General features: G+C 34.7%; 1 protein-coding gene across 2 annotated transcripts in view; it reads right to left on the reverse strand.

Annotated features, from left to right (window-relative positions):
* The window catches only part of LOC145671033 (uncharacterized), a 32,911-nt gene extending 12,984 nt beyond the window's left edge, over positions 1 to 19,927 (reverse strand). The window contains exon 1 of one of the 2 annotated variants that reach the window (XM_081739704.1): positions 19,168 to 19,927. In XM_081739704.1, coding sequence (XP_081595830.1) covers positions 19,168 to 19,529 — 362 coding nt within the window. In that variant the 5' untranslated portion in view covers positions 19,530 to 19,927. Of the gene's footprint in view, positions 1 to 1,175; positions 1,290 to 19,167 lie in introns of those variants that run through there. The other variant, XM_081739705.1, reaches the window with a different exon arrangement.
* Between the last annotated feature and the right edge of the window lie 306 nt (positions 19,928 to 20,233).

Genomic DNA, 20,233 nt, shown 5'->3' on the forward strand with positions numbered 1-20,233 from the left:
TTCATTCCCTTTTCTTACTGTCCATGATATATGCAGCATTTTGCGCTAAAACCCCATTTCAAGTGCTTCCAGCTTGGATATTTTAGCCTTTCTCACAGCAAAACCTCGATTAGTCCTACATATATGTAGGTGCAAGAGTAAGATCTGAACATGGTGGATTAACTTTTACCTGATCTTTACCTATAAATCAAATGCTTTTTTCTGAAACCAGATGTTAACCCATAGATGTCAAAAGGCCGTAAATAAATTTCAAACTTCAAATGGAACAGGGGCAATTCCATGGTAGTGTGGAGTTCTATGGCTGATTTACACATAAGGCCTTAGATTGTGCACCTGCGGGGACAGCGTGTGAGACACATTCCATTCCACCTTTCAAGATTTGTGTTTTTATTATTACTGAATGCAATTGTTCCATGCTGAAATTCAAGGTCAAAACGTAATAGTGTCTGAAGAAAGGTAAGATCATTAGGTCGTCTGATTAAGTTTGTGGTTTCAAGTTTGTTAAAGTTGGGTTCTGCTCTAAAGTACAATTAATATTGATGGGAATACAGCTACAATTGATCCGGACATTCCTGACTAGGCATATACTATTCATTTCATTCCGATTGCTTGTTTGGAAATAGTCCCGAATGTGTAGGTTAGTTTTACTAATGATTACACTAAGAAAGTAGTACCCGAATCATGTGATGCCATGTCATGAGAGTTATTATTGTCAGCTTACATACAGTTTTGATATATCGTGAATTTCATATCACACCAAGTTAAAATATAAAGGAATTGTTTAACAAATTTTTCATTACGATAGACAAGTATTAAAAATCTCATTCAAAAGATCATAATGATTCTCATAGTACTTGAATACAAAATTGAAAATATTTATCTTGCATACATTAGTGCGCTTCAGTTCTGAAACAGCGTTGTTCATCACGGAGAATTTTCCTCCGGGGCATTTCACACGAGATGTCGACATTATGGTAATACTAGTTTAGCAAAAGCAATTCTTGTAAGCCAAGAGTTGCGTAACAGATTGGGTCTCGCGCGTAGCTGGAGGTGGTCGGGGAAGTGGAGAATTGAAGAGGGAGAGGTGCCGAAGACATCACGAGGGAGGCATACATTTTGCTCTTATCAGCTCATATAAACTTATAACGTTATCGTTATATGTTCCTCGTACTTACAGGAGAATTTCTTGGAATAAGTGCTTGGCGAGATGAAGCTCTTCGAAGAGCAAAACTGCAAAATTCCTCTCTCACAAGTGCTTATGTGTGTTTTTGTGCTTCTTGCCAACACCCCTCTTTGCGCAGCCTAATTTGGGAGATTTCAGAAGTGTCATGCTCCAACCAATTCTGTGCAAGCCAAAGTGCGAAGTAACAAATTATATTTTACAATTTGCATATTTGCAAATTAATAGTTATCATATAATTGTGTGTGCAAATGTAATCATAATATAAACAATCAAAGTATTAGTTCCTATAAGAGGACCAACTGCTGAAAACCTGAATGTTCTGTTAAAATTATTTTCTCGTCAAGAAGTGTTTTCATATACAGCTATTGTCTGTGCAGGAAACAATGCACGCAATCGGAGCAGTGAGACTGTCAACACTAAGCCAGATGAACTAATTCAAACCTCGTCCCTGCTAAGTATTTGAATTATTAATTATTGTGTGATAACAACAATGTAAGTGGTAAAATTGTGCTCCAAGTGGCTAAAATCATTTAAATTGCAACATAAATTTGAATGAACCCAAAACAAGGCTAAGAATATTAAAAGGTAGTGAAATGAAAGTAATAAAAACACGTAATTTACGAATAAAAATGATACCAATATCTACGTCTCATGGAAAATGCGATTAAGGTGAAATCCTTCAACAAGCAAGAAATTTTTGTGAAGTTGTATTTCCTCAATGGATGGTAAAACAACAATGTGCGAGGAGAAAATAAAAAATGAAATCTTTAACATCCCACGCATATGCCGGTTAGGCTAAAGGAGACGGCGATAGTGAGAAATAAGTGAAATAGTGGAAATAAGTAAGTGGGAGGAAACGGGAGAACCCCGAGAAAACCCTCGAGCACAATGTACGAGGAGATTCGAGCCAACAGTGCACAATTTTTTTTTATCTCCAATGGATAAGTTTTCTTACTGTGAACAGTGCTTACGCATTTCAGTAAACAAACTTACATAACTGAAATTGTTCGCGAAGTCGTATTTCGACCGTATTCTGCTCGTCTATACATAAAGGGATCCAATCATTACGTTTAGAAATATATATTTTCGTTATTACAATGTGAAATATTTGTGATAATGAAAACCTTATAATATATATATATATATATTAAATATACCAATAGTGAGAGTTAATCATCATTTCAACAGCACAATAATAAAACTGTGATAGTGTGCATGTTACATAAGAATACTTTTGCTCTACAGGCTAAGTATTTTCATATTGTGCATGCATACATTTGTTTTATGTTTGTATTTACGGTTGGAGTGCAATGGTACGAGATATTTCAAATAAGTATATGGAGTGAGCAGAGGTATACATAGCCCAATGTCCCCCGAACTTATATCCTTAGAACTGGGTATCCAATATTAGGAACGAACAGCTAATTTTGCTGAGGTTGACACAGGGATGCACTACGAACACGGTATTAAAATTATGTTAATAACCTATAGGTTGAATCCGTACTTTCATTATTTGTTCAGTTTTTTTTTTTTTTTTTCTGTTGGTTAACGAATGTACTTCTGTGTTGGCATCATCGAGTTTGAGAATCCACCTCCTCTCACGATTTAGTAAAGCTTTCGGAAGGACGTACGTGGAACAGACCCGATACCATTATATCAGTTTTCTTAAGCAGAATCCCACAAGGAACCTAACACAGAACCCTCATAAAATTTCTCTCCCGAACAGGAACCAAGAAGGATCGAATCTCATAACTTCATAAACTGTACCTACCTTTTCCTGCGATAGTGTAAAACTTTTCTTTCAATAGAATGTAATCGTGTGATTTGAATTGGCATCTCATGAATATAATAGGGAATACAGAAGAGGAAATTTTCAGATTATGTTTTCAATGAGGCCTTCACAAAATCAATGAAAATGTGATTTACCGGTTCTGTAAAACAAAAAACTTTATCACATCTTGGTGTGTTTCGATTTAAGGCGGATTTTTTATTTAAAATACGAACTACTCTCAAATACAATGAACAAAATCTGAGCCCCAGCATAGAAAAAAGGAAACTAATCGAAGAACTAAAATTATATCAAAAGTTTGGACCAAGACATCGCAAAGGAATGAGGGCAGGGTGGAAAAAAATCATGATTTTTTTTTTTTTAAAAAAAAATCATTTTTGTTGATTTTTTTATTTAAATCGATTTTTTTTATTTAAATCAAATCTTTTTCCTCGTATAACACAAGTCGCGAACTAACGAAAAAGCATTAGGAATTAGTATTAAATGCTAATTATGCCATTTAAGTGAAAGTATTGGAGTTGAATTTTGAATTATCCCCAATCGTTAACCTTTATCAATTGCAAATAATGTTTCTTAACACTTTTAAATTATCGCTCTTTTTAAAGGTAAATTATGAACTTTCAGTCAAGCAGCCACAGCACCATCCCTATTTATCCTACGATCATGGTACATACATCACTCTCTTTAGAATAGAACAGCTTTTGAAACGGTAACATTCACATTTCCTTATCATGTCCCTGAAGCGGGAAATTTTGAGAGTATACGGCATTTTTTAAACTTTTTTTTTTTAAATTTTTGATCCCCTCTGGATTCTACTATGTTACCGCACAGATCTCAAAATCAACTGGGAAATACTAAGGTGTGTACTAAATGTGTGTACAAAATTTCAAGCTTCTATCTTGAGTAGTAAGGATGAGGAAACTACTTAACAATGAAGTAAGAACATTCCCACAATGCCCCAAATGACCTGGATGTAATATAACAATTTCCTCAGACATCCCTATTTATCCTAGGATCAGGGTTGGCGAAAACCATGATTTTTATTGGAAAACAAAAACAACAGAAAACCGGTTTTTTGGGTTTAAACCAGGTTTTTTTGGTTTAAATAATTTGCTCTACGTACGTATACCACATATGGACAGAAACGAGTTTTTTTTTCGACTTGGTGTTATTATGCAACAACCGGGTTATGCTAGAAGGGATCACATAAGCCCAAAGTGGAATCAAAACCGCTTCTCGACTTACATCCGAGAGGAATTATCCTCTGTTTGAACTCTAAACGGGGACTAATTGGCCAGAAATGCGATACGTCTGCCGACTCACTCACGAAAGACTCCTGATAAAAATTACGTTGTACTAATCTTTACATACTTGTTAATATAACTGTCAAGAGTCATTTCAGAAGAAAAAAAGATAATCAGTTGCACAAGTGAAACCATTACACAGAATTACATATGGACAATTTTAAAGTACTGCAGAGTACAGAACAACTAATTAGTCCACGTTAGTTTACTACGACTTTTATTAGTCCAAGTTAAAGAAATACAACGACTTAATTTGCATATCAGTAACAAAAGTGAATAAAGATACGAATTATTTGAGTCCACTTTGGCTCTGACACATTTATACATAAATCTGATTTCAATAAATGCCTCTCGTGGGGTTTGTATACACCCTCCCAAAGTACGGCATTTCAATATATTTTATCAATAGTAAACATTATTAACTCGAAACAATATTTAGAATTTCTTTGATTGCAATTGCATAACAATAATAACAAACTATAAAAAATCACAAAAGGAACATTCATAAACTTACATATTTTTTTTAAAAAAAGTTGCTTTTGTAATATAATCTCTTTGAGTAATGAATGGGGAATTTACGTCTGAGTATAATACCAATAATATACGGGAGTGAAACGTGATAATCCACAAATGTTCAAGATTTTACGAACACTTACACTTTTACGAACATTTTTCGTTTTTTGGTTTAAACCAGCTGGGTTAAACCAGTCAACCCTGTCTAGGATTATGATTTTTACATTATTCTCTTCAGAATAAAACAAATTTTCAAACGGTACTCTTTAAATGTCTCCATCATGTATCTGGGACGGATAAATCACGAAAAAAAGAATTCTTTGTTAAAAATATTTTTTTTAAATTTTTACCTCTGTGGACCCCTCCCCCTGTTTTAAGGCAGAGATCTGAAAAATACTGAGGGATACACTGAGTAAATTTGCAAAATTTCAATCTTGTAGATGCAAAAGTAAGCCCGTGAGAAATAATATTCCCCAAGTACCACAGATTCCCGTATAAAACAGGATCTCAGGTAAGTTTCCTGAAAAACTCCTATTTATCTTAGGAGCATAGTACGTACATCATTTTCTTCAGAATAGAACAGCCTTTCAAACGGTACCATTCATATGTCTCCAACTGAGGCGGGAAAATCACGAAAAAAGCTATTATTTGTTAAAAATATCCTTTTTTAAAAACATTTTTGCCCCTCTGGAACCCGCTGTTTCCACGCAGAGATCTGAAAACATCTGAAAATCATTAAGGAGTGCACTGAACGAGTGTGCAAAATTTCAGTCTTCTGAATGTAAAATGTAACCCGCGATTAATAATAATAATAATACGCATAACAAAAAATATCTTTTTAAATTTATGACGTCATCACACACTATGCCTCAATGGCGTGAAAGCATATGTAACGTGTTCTAAAATGCCTCCAGTCTTGAAGAAAACGAAGTAAAAAGCCTTATTGGTACTTTTTAGTCAAATACTTAAGATTCTACCCTATCACCTAAAATAGGTGATATAATTTAAAAGGTTAAGCATTAAGGAAAAAGTACAGCAACGTTTATCAAAATGACTTTTTTTTTTACAAAAGTTACTGATCTTTGGCAGGGGCCTATTTTTAAAAACTCAGAACTAGCTTGCGGCATGAAATACATAAATTTCGCCTAAAGTTATAAAATTAAAAAAAAAAGGAGAGGGGATAGGACCCCTCTAAATACGCCCTATTATATCTGAACAAACGAACAGACACGCACAAAAAAGAATTTTCGTCTTAAATGTCGATGGTGATTTCCCCGTTGGAATAGTTAGCAATTTTAAAACCCAAATCCAATGTTACGAAAAGAAAAAAGCAGGATTGCTCCGTTACCTGCTCAAAAGGGGATTTTCCCTAATCATCCTCTGCATGACACTTGTTTTCATACTATACTGTACATTTGAGTCTCATTGTATTATGATTATTACCTTCCGTAATCGGAATAACAAAACAGAAACGGGGTTTTACTTATTTTCACTTTAAATTATTTAGGAATTTGATATAAATCAACGATTTTTATTAAAAAAATCAAGTGATTTAAATCGTGATTTAAATCAGACTGATTTAAATCAATCCACCTTGAATGTGGGTGAATATGATCATAAATAATTAAGTAGTGATTATGTAGAAGAAACATGTTGAAGCGATATTGAACCAGTCAGTAACAAAAAAATGAATAAATAAAATAAAATAAAATAAAATAAAATAAAAAATAAAGAAAACTTGCAAGTGTCGTTCAAAATTATGAATGTGTGAATATCACATGTATGGTTTAAGTTATACATAGCTCCTTAAAGCGTACAAATTTTTCTATACGATCCCACTGACACAAGCAAGTTGTGAACGAGCGTTTTCCACACTCAAGATTATTAAATCTAGATTAAGGGCAAATCTCCGTCAAGACAACCTTGAATCGATTCTGTTAATGCAGTATGAAAGGGATATACAAAATAAAGTGAATAAAGAGTTCATAATTAATAAACTCTGTCACAATAGTACAGAATGTAAAATATTTCCGATGTAAGGTAAATATCTCCTTGCTTCATGTCATGTAAACAGATCAAAGTAAGGAAAGTTAAATGATATTATATATATATATATATACAGGGTGGGCCATTTTAATTAATCCACGGAAATATCTGAAAAATGATAAAACATAGAAGAAATGTTTCAAGTACACGTTATATATTGCTAAGGGGGAAAACCAATTCCGCCAAAAGTACCCTTCCCCGTCCCCCCTGTATGGGGGTAACGGGGGGTAACTGAAATGTCAAATGGGAACATGGGTTGAGTAATACCTCGTTCGAAAGGTCTTGGAAAACTAAGTAACGCTGTACCAAAAGATGTTCCATATTGTGCACCGGTTTCAAAATGGCCGCCATAATATGGTTCGGAAACTCCAGTACCCGTAGTGTGAAAACCATGGAAGGTAAATGAATGGAACAAAATTGAAATACGTAAATATCATAGGGCATATCGAACGGTGTGGTCCCTGTGATCCCAGTGGCCTCCCTAAAGGGGTCTTGGGGGCTAACTTCAAAATTTCAAATAGTAACATGAGTCGAGTTGTACCTCGTTCGATAAATCTTGCAAAATCTAACATATTACAGGAGAAAACGATTGATGTGAAATGGCAATGTTCTCAAAAGGCCGTCGAAACATAGTATCCGGTTTAGTACCCGTAGTATGAAAGCGATTGGAGATAAATCAACAAAAGAAAACCTGGAGTAGCTAACTGACGTAAGGTACATCGAGAGGTGTTGTCGGGGTGACTCCAAGGGCCAACTGAAAGGTATCCGGGGCCAACTTGAAAATTTCAAATAGCAGCTTGAAGCGAGTAACATCACGTTACATAGACAAATTAATATCAAACAGCTTCTGTAAGAAAATTTTCGACATGAGAGACAGTTTTCAAAATGATCGCAAAGACATGGTGACTGTGTCTAAGAAAACGTCTAGTGCCCATAGTATGAATACGGTTAGACATAAATGAAAATAACGAAAATTAAATAGGAAAACCATGGAGGCGTTCCAAGGCTCGAGAATAATACAACAGACATAAAAATATTAGAGTAAAATTGCCATAATGTATAGAGAGAAATCCAAGTCCTGCAAAATAATCTCTCCCTGCGCTCTGTATGTGAGTGGGGTGGAAAGTAAAGTGAAAGTTCAAACGAGAACTCTACTTTAATTCGTAAATTAAGGCTAACCTTACAAATAGGTATGGTGTGGTTGAAACATTTGTTTGTAAGGATGACGCTGTAGTGACTAAAAAAAGAGAAACTTTTATGCAATGGTGCTGGTTATTCAGAAAGCATTTCGGGGATATACGTACACACCGTTTCGTCCCTCAAGCTCACAATATGACATGAATGCTAATAGTTAATCAAAATGTAACTGTGGCCATCCGCGTTAGTTTAGTGCACCAATTCTCTATGCATGAAGTCTGCCTTCCAAACAGCATTGGGTAGGTCAAGGGTACGCCTGAACCGTTGTCCGGTCGGACATTGAAAATTTGAAGTTAGCCCACAAGACCCCTTCAGGGAGGCCACTGGGAGCACAGGGATTACATCATTCGATATGCCCTATGATATTTACGTATTTCAATTTTGTTCCATTCATTTACCTTCCATGGTTTTCATACTACGGGTACTGGAGTTTCCGAACCATATCATGGCAGCCATTTTGAAACTGGTGCACAATATGAAACATCTTTTGGTACAGCGTTACTTAGTTTTCCAAGACCTTTCGAACGAGGTATTACTTGACCCATGTTCCCATTTGACATTTCAAAGTTACCCCCCGTTACCCCCATTTAGGGGGCGGGGAAGGGTACTTTTGGCGGAATTGGTTTTCCCCCTTAGCAATATGTAACGTGTACTTCAAAAATTTATTCTATGTTTTATCATTTTTCAGATATTTCCGTGGATTAATTAAAATGGCCCACCCTGTATATATATAAAGTAAGGCGTGAATCAATAAGGTGTGTTTATCAACCACCGTGTCCAAAAGTGCTAGTTTATATCAAATTATGAAAATCTACATAGCTCAATCTTGATAAATATAGTTCAAAAGTGCATTTAGTTCACTGCTTTCAGAAAGCTCAATTGAGGGACCAAAAATACAAGGGATCTTGGTTATACATGACGTTTCCAATAAGGTGTGTTTATATTCAGAGAAGGACTCTCTGGAGATTAATACGCAAACTAGGAGAATCACATCGCAGTCCACTCGAGGGTCTAGCAATGAGTAATTTGCGTCATGGTTCTTCTAACAGTTTATATATTTCACTATGGGGCATAAATCCATTTCCTTGGCATAAATAAACTTACTTCAAAAGTCAGTTAGACCCCTTGAACTCCAAAGGTTTCACTTTATGTTTGATGTAGATGTTTTATCGAGTTTAACGAAATATAATTATGTGGTTTTGAAACTTACATTTTGAGGGTTTAAACGGTCTGAGAAGATATTTTTATAATATGACTTTATATACTACTGTTGATCAGCAAGTTAAACATAAAATACTCATACGTAATAATGTCCCTATGTTAGAGGTAGTGCGCTATGCTAGTGAATTCATAGTTACGTCCCACGCCCGGCGGCATCTCTTTCTGACTCAGGAAGAAATGAGAGTACTATTGATATTAGAGAAAACCTAATGCAGAGGCCAAAACCTAATCACGAAGGCTCCATCCAAATAATAGCAACATTTTTAACTGAAGACAGAGAAGGCAAAGTAGTTTCCTTGATTCACGCACAGGTCTTTTAGGATTTTTATGTTTGTAAGGTATATGGTTTTGGAGAATTTTTTAAATTCAAAAATTACGTAAAAATAAAAGAAAACGAGGGAGAAAGGGATTGATTTCAAATTTCAGAGACCATGCAACATTTGAAATGCATAACCGTGACCTACTGGGTTATAACTTACCAATAAAGGAAGGCAAAGGAAACAGACAATTACAAAGGAGAAAAAGGCATGAGACAAGTACCGTACATAAGACTTAAGATATCGACCAAGACCGGGGCGGATGCAAGCTACAATCTGAAACGAAAACGACAGTATAAATTAACGAATTCCTTGTTTGATTATTGAAAGTCTTATAGTGGGTGATGCATAAGCTTAAAAACGAAACCCAAATTAGTATGCTATATGGTTTGAGCCACCTGCAAATGTTAATCGTACAAATGTCAAGCATGCAATATTATGTTGATAAAATACAAATAATTTGGCACCCTGTAATTTCAGAACTGACTCCCAAAACAATTTCAGCTTTGCACTTTTTTAACTGGTAATACTGGTAACACTATTTTAACTGGTAATACTATTTTAAATGTAAAATCTAACCGTAATTTTTAAGGATTCAACTGGCAATTTGCTGATTTTATATGGAATAGGTCAGCGTTTTCATCTCCAAATGCACAAAATACGGACTTGTACCTAAAGGCAGCATGAAGTATGGTACCTAAAGGCTATACATGCACGACAGAGCTGACAAGATAACAGAAAACTCATATTTTGGCGGAATACTATCGAAAATAGTATGAAAAATATATAAAATAGAGAAAAGGTGCAAATTAAAGAAAGGAAAAAAATGTAAAAAAAAATAAAATAAAATATAGTAAAATTCTGATACACTAGTAAACTATAAACCATAGGCTTCATAACCTTCTTGTCCCTCTTGGTTCCTTGTACTATCATCCTCTTCCATTTTCAATTGGATCCTTCAACATATTTCCTACCCCCTCGTGCAAGAAATCAAATAAAAGTGGACAATACATTTTCTTAAAGCAGTTTACATTTTTTTTCTCTCACAGAACCTTGGATTGATAAAACATAATTGTGCTTTCCTAATGTAAACTTGCGCTCGAGAACGAAATGCCGCTGAGAAGGTATATTTTTCTATGCTACTAAGAAAGGCGCGGTGAACTTAATAATTTCGTATTGACGATTATATTGTTAATCTGGACTGTAGAGGGCTAATTTAAAAATAAATAAATAAATAAATAAATAACTCTTCGCCGACATCTTATGAGTACATCTTAGTACACCACAATAAAAATTTACTTAATATCGCTTTCATATTCAATTAAATATTAATGGTGATGTCAGTCTACAGGAGCTCTATATACAAAAGCAAAAAGTCCTTTAGAGAATACCCTTCTCAAAAGTACTACTATCCATTTCATAAAGATAGGCCCCTGACTTCGCGGTGCTGCCGTGACGTCCAGTCAAAACTTATACTGCATCGTCGTACCTCGTTGGAATTGTTGGAATGTTGTCTTTTCAATACTTAGGACATACAAATTTTCTTTGAACTGTGTAGTGAGAAAAAAATAGAAATTAATGAAAAAGTGCGTATTTTTTCGTACTTTTTTGGTAAATCAATGTTTATAGGACTATATCTCGGAAAGAACATGAAGTAATTTCCTGTGCACGATATGTAGATTCATATATTGCCTGTAAGTTCTGAAAATTTCATTACTCAACACATAGTAATTTTCTTGATATTCAGTAAAATGTGAGACATTATTATTTCTGATATGCTGCGGTGTATTAACAATCTGAAAAAAAAAAACTTTTAGAAAGATGTTAAAGTAGCTTTTTCAACCAAACTGTTTTGACTTGTTTTAAAAGATAAACAATCTGAAATATGACATTATGATTTTCTCTGCTTTGCTCCCTTCGCTATCGCAGTTTATACAGAGTGCTACGTTGCCACATTTTCCTGGCGCTATACACTCTCAGTTGGACGGCTATTTAAACTTGTCACGACTGTCCGGCACTTTTTAGAGATATTTTTAAAATGTAATGTCTCCACAGATTTTAAACCAATATCTTAGAAATTAACAGGATATACAGTAAATGTGCCAAATGTTCAAAATTAGAAAAGCGAACTCTTTTCTTGTTTGGATTTGTATGTGATGGTCTCGAAAATTTGTTGCTTTTTGTCAGTTTTTCACTTATTGCACGCAGCACAAAATACACTTGCACAGAAACACGCACAAAGTTTATTATATGATACAACCTTTGTTGATATGTAATATTGAGTTTACACTTCGCAGAAAATCTGTTTTCAGATCTAAGAGTAATGTTATGCATTTCGATGCACTTGCCCACGCAAAGTCCAACTTTATATATCAGGCAATAAACCAGAGATGCAAATAAGCAACAAAAGTTTATTGGCCCAAGAAAAAAAGTTACTAGTCCACATCACATAATAAAAATAATTTACTTAACTTCCGTATGATATTAAATACTCGCCCGCACCGTTGAACCACACGCCCCAGGCGACTGGTTATTTGCATCAATGCAATAAACGCTAATATTTATTAAAAACTTCCTTTCACTATGCGGATGCTACGCACTTTGCATCTCCTTTGTCCTACTCTGTTAGAATGTGCAGATATTGGGGGAATCTCTCTAATGGCCCCCTGCTACCAGAATTCTACCGGGTGAAGTTCCCTTTACTTCAATGCCTGCTGAGTGCAGCAGTTTATCTGCTACATTCGCATAAAAAGTTCGAAATGCAAATGTTTTCCTGGTTTGTTCCTGTACAGTATGTGAGCATAGACATGTGTGATAAGTCAAACAGCAGAAGAAACAGCTTCTTCCACCACGTGACAGACATACTAATAGCTGTTGCGTAATTGATTTGTAAACATCGCGTGAAGCTGGTTTCCGTACAAGGCATATGTGAATAATTAGTGTAAAAAGTTCCTTGTTTTCAATTGAAGTAACACACTTTCATTTAGAAAACAAGGATTTTTGTTTTAGTAATTTTTCTTTTTCTCAATCTGCTGTTTTGCGTATTGATGAATATCTTTTACTACTATTCCTGGCGGGAGTTCATGTAGTTTGGATTCCACATTAAAGGGAGGTCCACGTCTAATATAGCCTCACTGCTGAACAGGACGTTAAACACAAATCAAATTTCTGTTTACTATAAAACTTCATCGGTGAAAACAGCTGAAACATTTTACATGCGGAATACTCTATAGATAGCCCAGCATTTTGATCAATTCCTGGGACACCGCTAAACAGAGGTTTTGCATTTACTTGAATTTTATCGCTCCAAACTACATCAGAATCTTCCTTTGATAGAAATGACGCGTTTTTTTTTATTTCTCTTTCCCGGCCCAGCCTCAGATTTACTTGAAACAGAGTTCCTTTCTTGTTCACGCCCGGATACGCCACTGCGCACAGAATAATAAATGTCATTACAAATAATTACTCACTCATAACCGTCTGAGTCGGAGTCATTCATCACTTCTGCAATTCCATTATCGCTAAACATTTTGCCTCTTCTTTTTGTAATACCGACGCTCATAAAGGAATATCCATATTTTTTTTCAATCAAAAAGCACAAGATATACTCAGGAAAAATAAATGCCCATTCGCCCGTCTTATTACAACGAACCCATATGATGTGAGTGCGTGAGTAAGTTTTTAACGCCTACAAAGAGAAGGGAAGTGTTGAAGATTTAATCAGTGCGACGTGATTAAACGCAAATACAACCCTCGTCAACTACTCATTGCATTGTTTACTTTCGTTGAAAGAAAACAAAGGACCCATTCTGTTATATTCGACAGGGGAATTGACCGCAGAACTTGGGTGAACACATGATTGCCAAGGCTACAGTACATTTATTTTTAACCTTTAACATGTTCGTAAGCTGGAAAGTGTGTATACTGAGATCTTGAGGTAGAAATGGAGCCATTGTTAATAAGTATTGAGGAAGATAGCAGAAGCAGCGATGAGTCAACAAAGCCATGACGAAAGTGAATGAAGTAAATAGAGTTACTTCAACGTTTTATTTCGATTACATTGAGATGTGTACACTCATGTCCAAAATTATTGTCACATATCTATAACTGTCTTCTTGTAAGAATATAATTTGATAATGATTTTACAGGGTACTTTTAATACTGATACTATATATAGAGTCGGGAAATGTATCTTTGTGGTAAATTTCATAGGAAAATAATACGAAAATTAGCATGAGTAAAACAAAATGTTGCTAAATGGAAAAGAATATTTTATTTTCGTTTTATTTTTCTTATTTACTGCTCTTTTGACATGAAATTTGCCACATAGCCTACATGTCTTTGCTGATTATACACATACTTACATTATCAGAAATACCAGGCGAATTCGTTATCAAATTATATTCCTACAATAATATATTTATAGACATGCGACAATAATTTCGGACATGAGTGTACATGCATTATTATTTTTAGGATGTTGTGAAAGGTTATAGTAAATACTTTTTGCTATTACATACTTATGAAGTAGGCTTCGCGCTACAAGCTTCCTGAACGCGACAACACTGCACGACAGAGTTGCCACACTTCCAGTTGCTGTATGCTGTTTCTTCATATAAGCGCGGGGAATTTAAAGATTGGGCTGCAACATGGCTCACCACTTAACGCAAAGAATATGTTGAAGTAAACATTAAAAAAAAATACTCTACCAACTGAACCCTTTTTTGTTAGTAGTTCCAAATATTTGGAACACTAGACTTCCAAATTTTCGAACAGTGTTTTGTACGTTTCTCTACCTACCATGGCAAAGGGGATCAGAGCGTCGAACATTTGTTTTAATTACACAAAAAATATCAAGTGATGAAAATTGAACTTTTCACAACTTACAGTTAATGGATGCATCTACATATTGTACACAGGAAATTATTTCACGTAAACTCTTTTCAGGGATATAGTCCTATAAACATTGATCTACCAAAAAAGTACGAAAAAATACACACTTTTTCATTAATTTTTATTTTTTTCTCACTACATAGTACAAAGAAAATTTGTATGTCTTAAGTATTGAAAAGACAACGTTCCAACAATTCCAACGAGGTAGGGAAGTGCAGTATAAGTTTTGACTGGACGTTGCGGCAGTACCGCGAAGTCAGGGGCCTATCTTTATGAAATGGATAGTAGGAGAATATTATCTTAGAAAATGCTTCTGCCCATCAACATAAATTGAAACTATCGTTTCTTGGAAATCCATTTTTAGTCATAGTGGCCATCTCAGTTTAAAAGAAAGGCACAGAGAAAAAACCAACATCGGGCATACCTTTTAAAGGTATTAAGATTCTATTTTGTCAAAAAAGATACTTTGTATAGTTATTTTGTATTGATAAATCTATTGTTTATCTTCTGTTCTAAAGTTATTCTTAATCGAAATAACATAATCCTGCGGGACGTGTATCTATGGTCATTCTCATATCTGCCCAAAATATAAAAGCAGAGTAAAAGAAAAAAAAAATATTTCACTCACGTAGTAAAAAAGACCTCATCTTAGATTACATCCTCTGCAGTTAGAAGCAAACTAACTGGCAATAGCTGTTAAACTTCGAAACATGTTTCAAATAGAACGGTTGGGAAATTGTTCATGATTTGTACGAGGGATGTTTTACATTCCTTTAAATTTTCAAATAAGATCTGAATTCATTTCCCTCGCCTAAAATGAATGAAACGATCTACAAAAAAAAAAAAAAAAAAAAAATCGGCAATACGAAGTAGAGTAGGAGCCGTTCTGATCACCAAGTTTGAAACAAGTTTAATGTAACGATCCAGAATTTTTTCATTGTTTGTCACTAGAGAAATTAATACTTCCTTCTTCATTCTAAAAGAAAAAACAAAAAAATCACGAGTTACTTCTCTCTTCTACTACGGATAGCAGGATGTCAAATACATAATTTTACTAAAGGTTAAGTGCAGCGCAAACAAAAAGTTCGAATTGGAAAGCGCTCGAAATAGAGCGAAATCTAACCCTCCTCGTAGCTTGCAGCTACGGATATTCTTACAAAATTTAAAATTCTAGAAAACACAAATTCCTAATATGTAACACTTAACCAATAAAAATGAAAATATATAAATTATTCATTTCGAAAGGTTGGTTGTAGAATAGTTGCAATTAAAAGGCACAAATCCGAAAGGATGTTACGAAAACGTTTCCAATATTTTGGAGTCTCTCACATCTATAGCACTCTTCTCCATACTGTTCACCTTACGTGTATGTTAACTAGCTGACCAACCGAGCTTCATCCTTCTAACGTTATGAGACAGTGAGAGAGAGAGAGGGGGCAAGGGGAGAAAGAAGGAGAGTGAAATCTTTAACATCTTCTTTTCCGCACTTAAAGGAGCAGTTAAAAACAAGTTTGGTGCAATAGAAAGAGAAACAGAAAATAAGAGACCCGTATTTTTTTATATCTTGATAGGCCGTCTCGTTCAGCTTCTACAGGCATTTCTTTTTGATGAATCGTAAATGGTGACGTCATGGGTGAGATACGCGAGAAACTCAATGTGTGTCAGCAACCATTCCCTTGTACGCAGCTGATAAACCTTTAATAGTGCATTGGATTTAATAGATTGTGTTTTGGATTTGTTAGCAGTCTTGTTCTGTGTTGAATTCATGATGGAATTTTCTGTTAGTTGTTTTTCCTATAACATTAGTATAAAAAAGAGTAGAGAGAGAGCAGTAATTACGTTTGTTGTGCGAAACAGTGTTTCTTCCAGACATGTTTTTAGGGTGGCACTGTCTCCCGGAGCTCTGAGAGATTCACCCGGAGGAGACCAAAATAATACGTATATAATGTAATAAATATAATAGTAATGTGTAAAAATAATGTGCCTCTCCGAATACTAAGTGTCCCTTCCCTCCCCCCCCCCCGGATTTTTTTCTGAAAGAAACACTAGTGTGAAGTAGGAAACACGTGTTAGTACAGCGCGTGCTGTGTCTGTGAAGTGAAGTAGAAATGCCTAACAGCTGCTGTGTTTTCGGTTGTAATTCTTGTGCAATTGAAGCTGAGGACTAAAGTATCTTTTCTTACATTTCGAAGTCGTGAGAAATCACTAGATCGATATAAATTATGGCCTGAGAAAATCAATGGGAAAAATGTACCAAATAAAATCACTCGTTTTCCAAACATCTTGAAGAGCCTGCCTTCGAGAAGTCAAGTTTACTGAAAGAAAAGTCAATGCCAGTGGCGGATCTAAGGCTGGGGCCGGGGGCCTAGGCCCCCCAGTTTTTGTGACAAAATTGATTTAAGCTATTTAGATATATTTGAAAGTTTTTAGTAAACATGATATACATATCATATTCTGGATTCTGACTCCCCCCCCTGAGTTTTTACTGTCTAGATCAACTTCTGGCTAATACTAGGAGAATTACTTACACGCAAACTGAGAAAGAATGCTGTTCCAAGTATATTATTGAAAGGTTTAAAGTCCGAGCCATTGAACAAGCACCGATCTATATCCAGTTACCAACGTACAAATATCGTACAAGACGCAATTAATGGTTGTAGTACAGACGAGGCATTAGAGGGTAATAGAGACGATGTCACTCATGATTCTGAAGATACTGCTTTAGAAATAAGCTATACAATGTGAATTAGGGAGTGAAATATACCGGCTTGTAGAAGGAATCAGTGACGATGACTGTTCCTCAAGACATTGATCCATTGTTTAGTTTCTCTGTATCATGTGACAATGATGATGAAACGGGTGATGAGAGTTGTTCCGCGGACAGTTATGAGAATAAAAGAAATTTAACCGGTGAAGTGTTTTTCGTATTCTGGCAAACTTTACAAATGTTATTTCATTTTTGCCTCATATGTTACGCTCCTGTACATACCTTGAAGCACAAAATTATAGGGTCAGCGTTAAAAATTGCAACAAAAAGTGAAAATGAACGTACTTTTGTTTGGGAATCGGAAGAATGATTAAAGAAAATGTACTTAGGTGTTGCAGCAATCTCGTCCGAAATCTATTTACATATTGGTTTCGATTTTTTTTTTTTTTTTTTTTTTTTTTTGAAACGCTGAACTCATGCTTTATAGGATACGTTTTATAATATCATAAAAGGTTTGTACAGCCCACCATCATATATCATTTTCTACATGCAGATGATATTTGTAAGTCTTTGCAATATATTGCCTACCTTTTTTTGTTTTTTTTTTTTTTAACTATGATATTAAATTACGTTGAAAAATAGAAACTGTACGGTGTGAATTAGTATATAAGATCAACCAATAGGCAAACATTAACTGGTTGAGATTACCTGTAAAATTTACAGAACAAATTCGTAATAGCATTTTTAATAATACCTTAGTGTGCATATTATGCACGGATTCGGACACAAAGTAGCTAGTAACTACTGTAAGCGAAATCAAGTATTAAAACTCAACGTACTAATTCATGACACGGAACTGGAAAAATGTTTGAAACTTAAGAAATTGACGTTTCTAATGTATTGTATTACTTCGGGACACAAATATTCAAACAATGAGAGATTTCAGGATGTTACTAAAATATCTTTAGGAACGTACAAATACATATTCAACACGTAAGATATGTACGTTTATGCTGTATACAGTGTTTTGCACTTTCCACGTTTACATGTATAATTATTTTCCGTGACCATCTGATCATAACCGATCCATCACTTTACTTCTAGACGGACCATTTTCCTGCGCTCTGCCGTAAGTTACACAGCAAGCTTGTTCTTTTACTGCTGTCAAGCACATGTTGGTTAGTGTTGATTTACAATAATTCTTATATCGTGTACGTGCAATAAGCCTCTAAAGTGAACCTGTTGAAAGAAGTGGAAGTCCCATACCATAGAAATGATTCCTGAATATATATATATATATATATATATATATATATATATATATATATATATATATATATATAAACACGTCTTCCTTAAAGAGAAATGAGTACCGGTATGAAATGTACAGTATGGACCTCTATATTATAAAATGAGTAGTGGTATGGACCCCTAGAATTAATGAATGTCTACTGTTCGGTTTTTTTTTTTTTTTTTATCTTGTATTTTGTTAATGTTCCTCCAGAAAAGTGACGCTAGACTCATTCTAGCTAAATCCTGAGTAAAGTCACAAACGACCATTGTTGTTTTTCTAGTATATCACCTTTGACGTTTAAATTTGGAAAATTTCATTCTCGCGATCTGTTATTGTACAAAATCCTTTATATGAATTAAACACTATAGTCGAGCATTCATATTGTAAATATATACAAGAATCGATGACAAAATTTGTAATTAATAATAAGATAATCAATATTTCATGAAGATACGAACTACGTAAGATTTCAATGGGTAGTATCGATCTTACTATTAATTGGTATAGCCTACAGCTAGTATACCCCGTTTCCAAATTGTGGGGTATTAATTTACGTTCCAGGTGTCTCCCTACTATATTTTTTCCTAAATACCTAAACCTAAATATTTCTCGTGAAGTATTGCTTTTAACCTATAAACTTTCCAAACCCATGTAACCGTATTACTAATCTGAACCAATTACTACATGGGAAATTCAACATTACCTTTCTGGCCGAACTGAATTTAAAGTTTTTGTAGTTAATTGTTGGGGGTCCTTACAGTACGACGTGCAAGTCTCCTGGACAACTATCTTTCTTAGCGTAACTGTATTTCTTTCAAATGCAGAATCTTCTTCTACTGCAAATTTTGATTTCAACCTATCAACGTTCATTTCCACATCCAAAGAATACTTAACACTATCCTTGTCCATTTTTTGCTCTCCTGTTGTATATAATATTAGTTCTGTGTTGTCAGTCATCAGTTCGTTTGTCCACCCTGTCCCTTCGAGTGGATCTTCCTGACGTAAGTCATAATCAATTTCTCCTTTGCACAGCAATTCCAACTTAACAGACGCCTCACCATCCATTATTGCTTCAAATTTAATAAGAATTTGGCACTATTCTTGTATTTCCCTTATATTTTGTGCTGCCAGTGTTAATGAAATGAATTACAAGAAGTTCACAGAAGCAACTTTATACTTCCAATCAAACAAACGAACAGATTTTAATAAAGGACTGTATATTTGATTTTTGAAAATATTAGGTTCTTCTTCTTCATCTCCAATTTTATGCTACGGGAAACAAAGACCATTGAGCAGTTATTAAGCGTATAAATCGTGCAATAAATTAACAAAAGCGTATTACTTAACAAAGGATTTAAAGTATACAGTAGATAAGTGCAGAATGAGAGGTTTTACCACCTCCCACACCTTGACACAAATCTGAACACGTTTCAAGACTTCCTTGTTTCCATCTACGAGCCAGAATTAGTGATGGGTAAATTCCCAGGAAGATATTTTCCGGGAATATTCCCTGGTAGATTCCCAAAATGGGAATTTAGGCGGGAATTTATGTTCAATCACAAAGAAAATTGCATTCTATTATTATATTATGATTTCAAAGTTGAATTAATATTTATATCACTGCATATTACTACTGTACTTCACAGAGGATTCTTTAAAATGTATATTCTGAACGGTGCTATGCTATTTTATTAAAACTTTATTATATTTAGAGAGTAAGCAAAATATATATTAACAATGTGTTCTATCAATTAAATATGTGTGAAAAA

The sequence above is a fragment of the Thermobia domestica genome, chromosome 15, assembly GCF_964235325.1.
Source record: "Thermobia domestica chromosome 15, izTheDome1.hap1.1, whole genome shotgun sequence".
NCBI classification, from domain to species: domain Eukaryota; kingdom Metazoa; phylum Arthropoda; class Insecta; order Zygentoma; family Lepismatidae; genus Thermobia; species Thermobia domestica.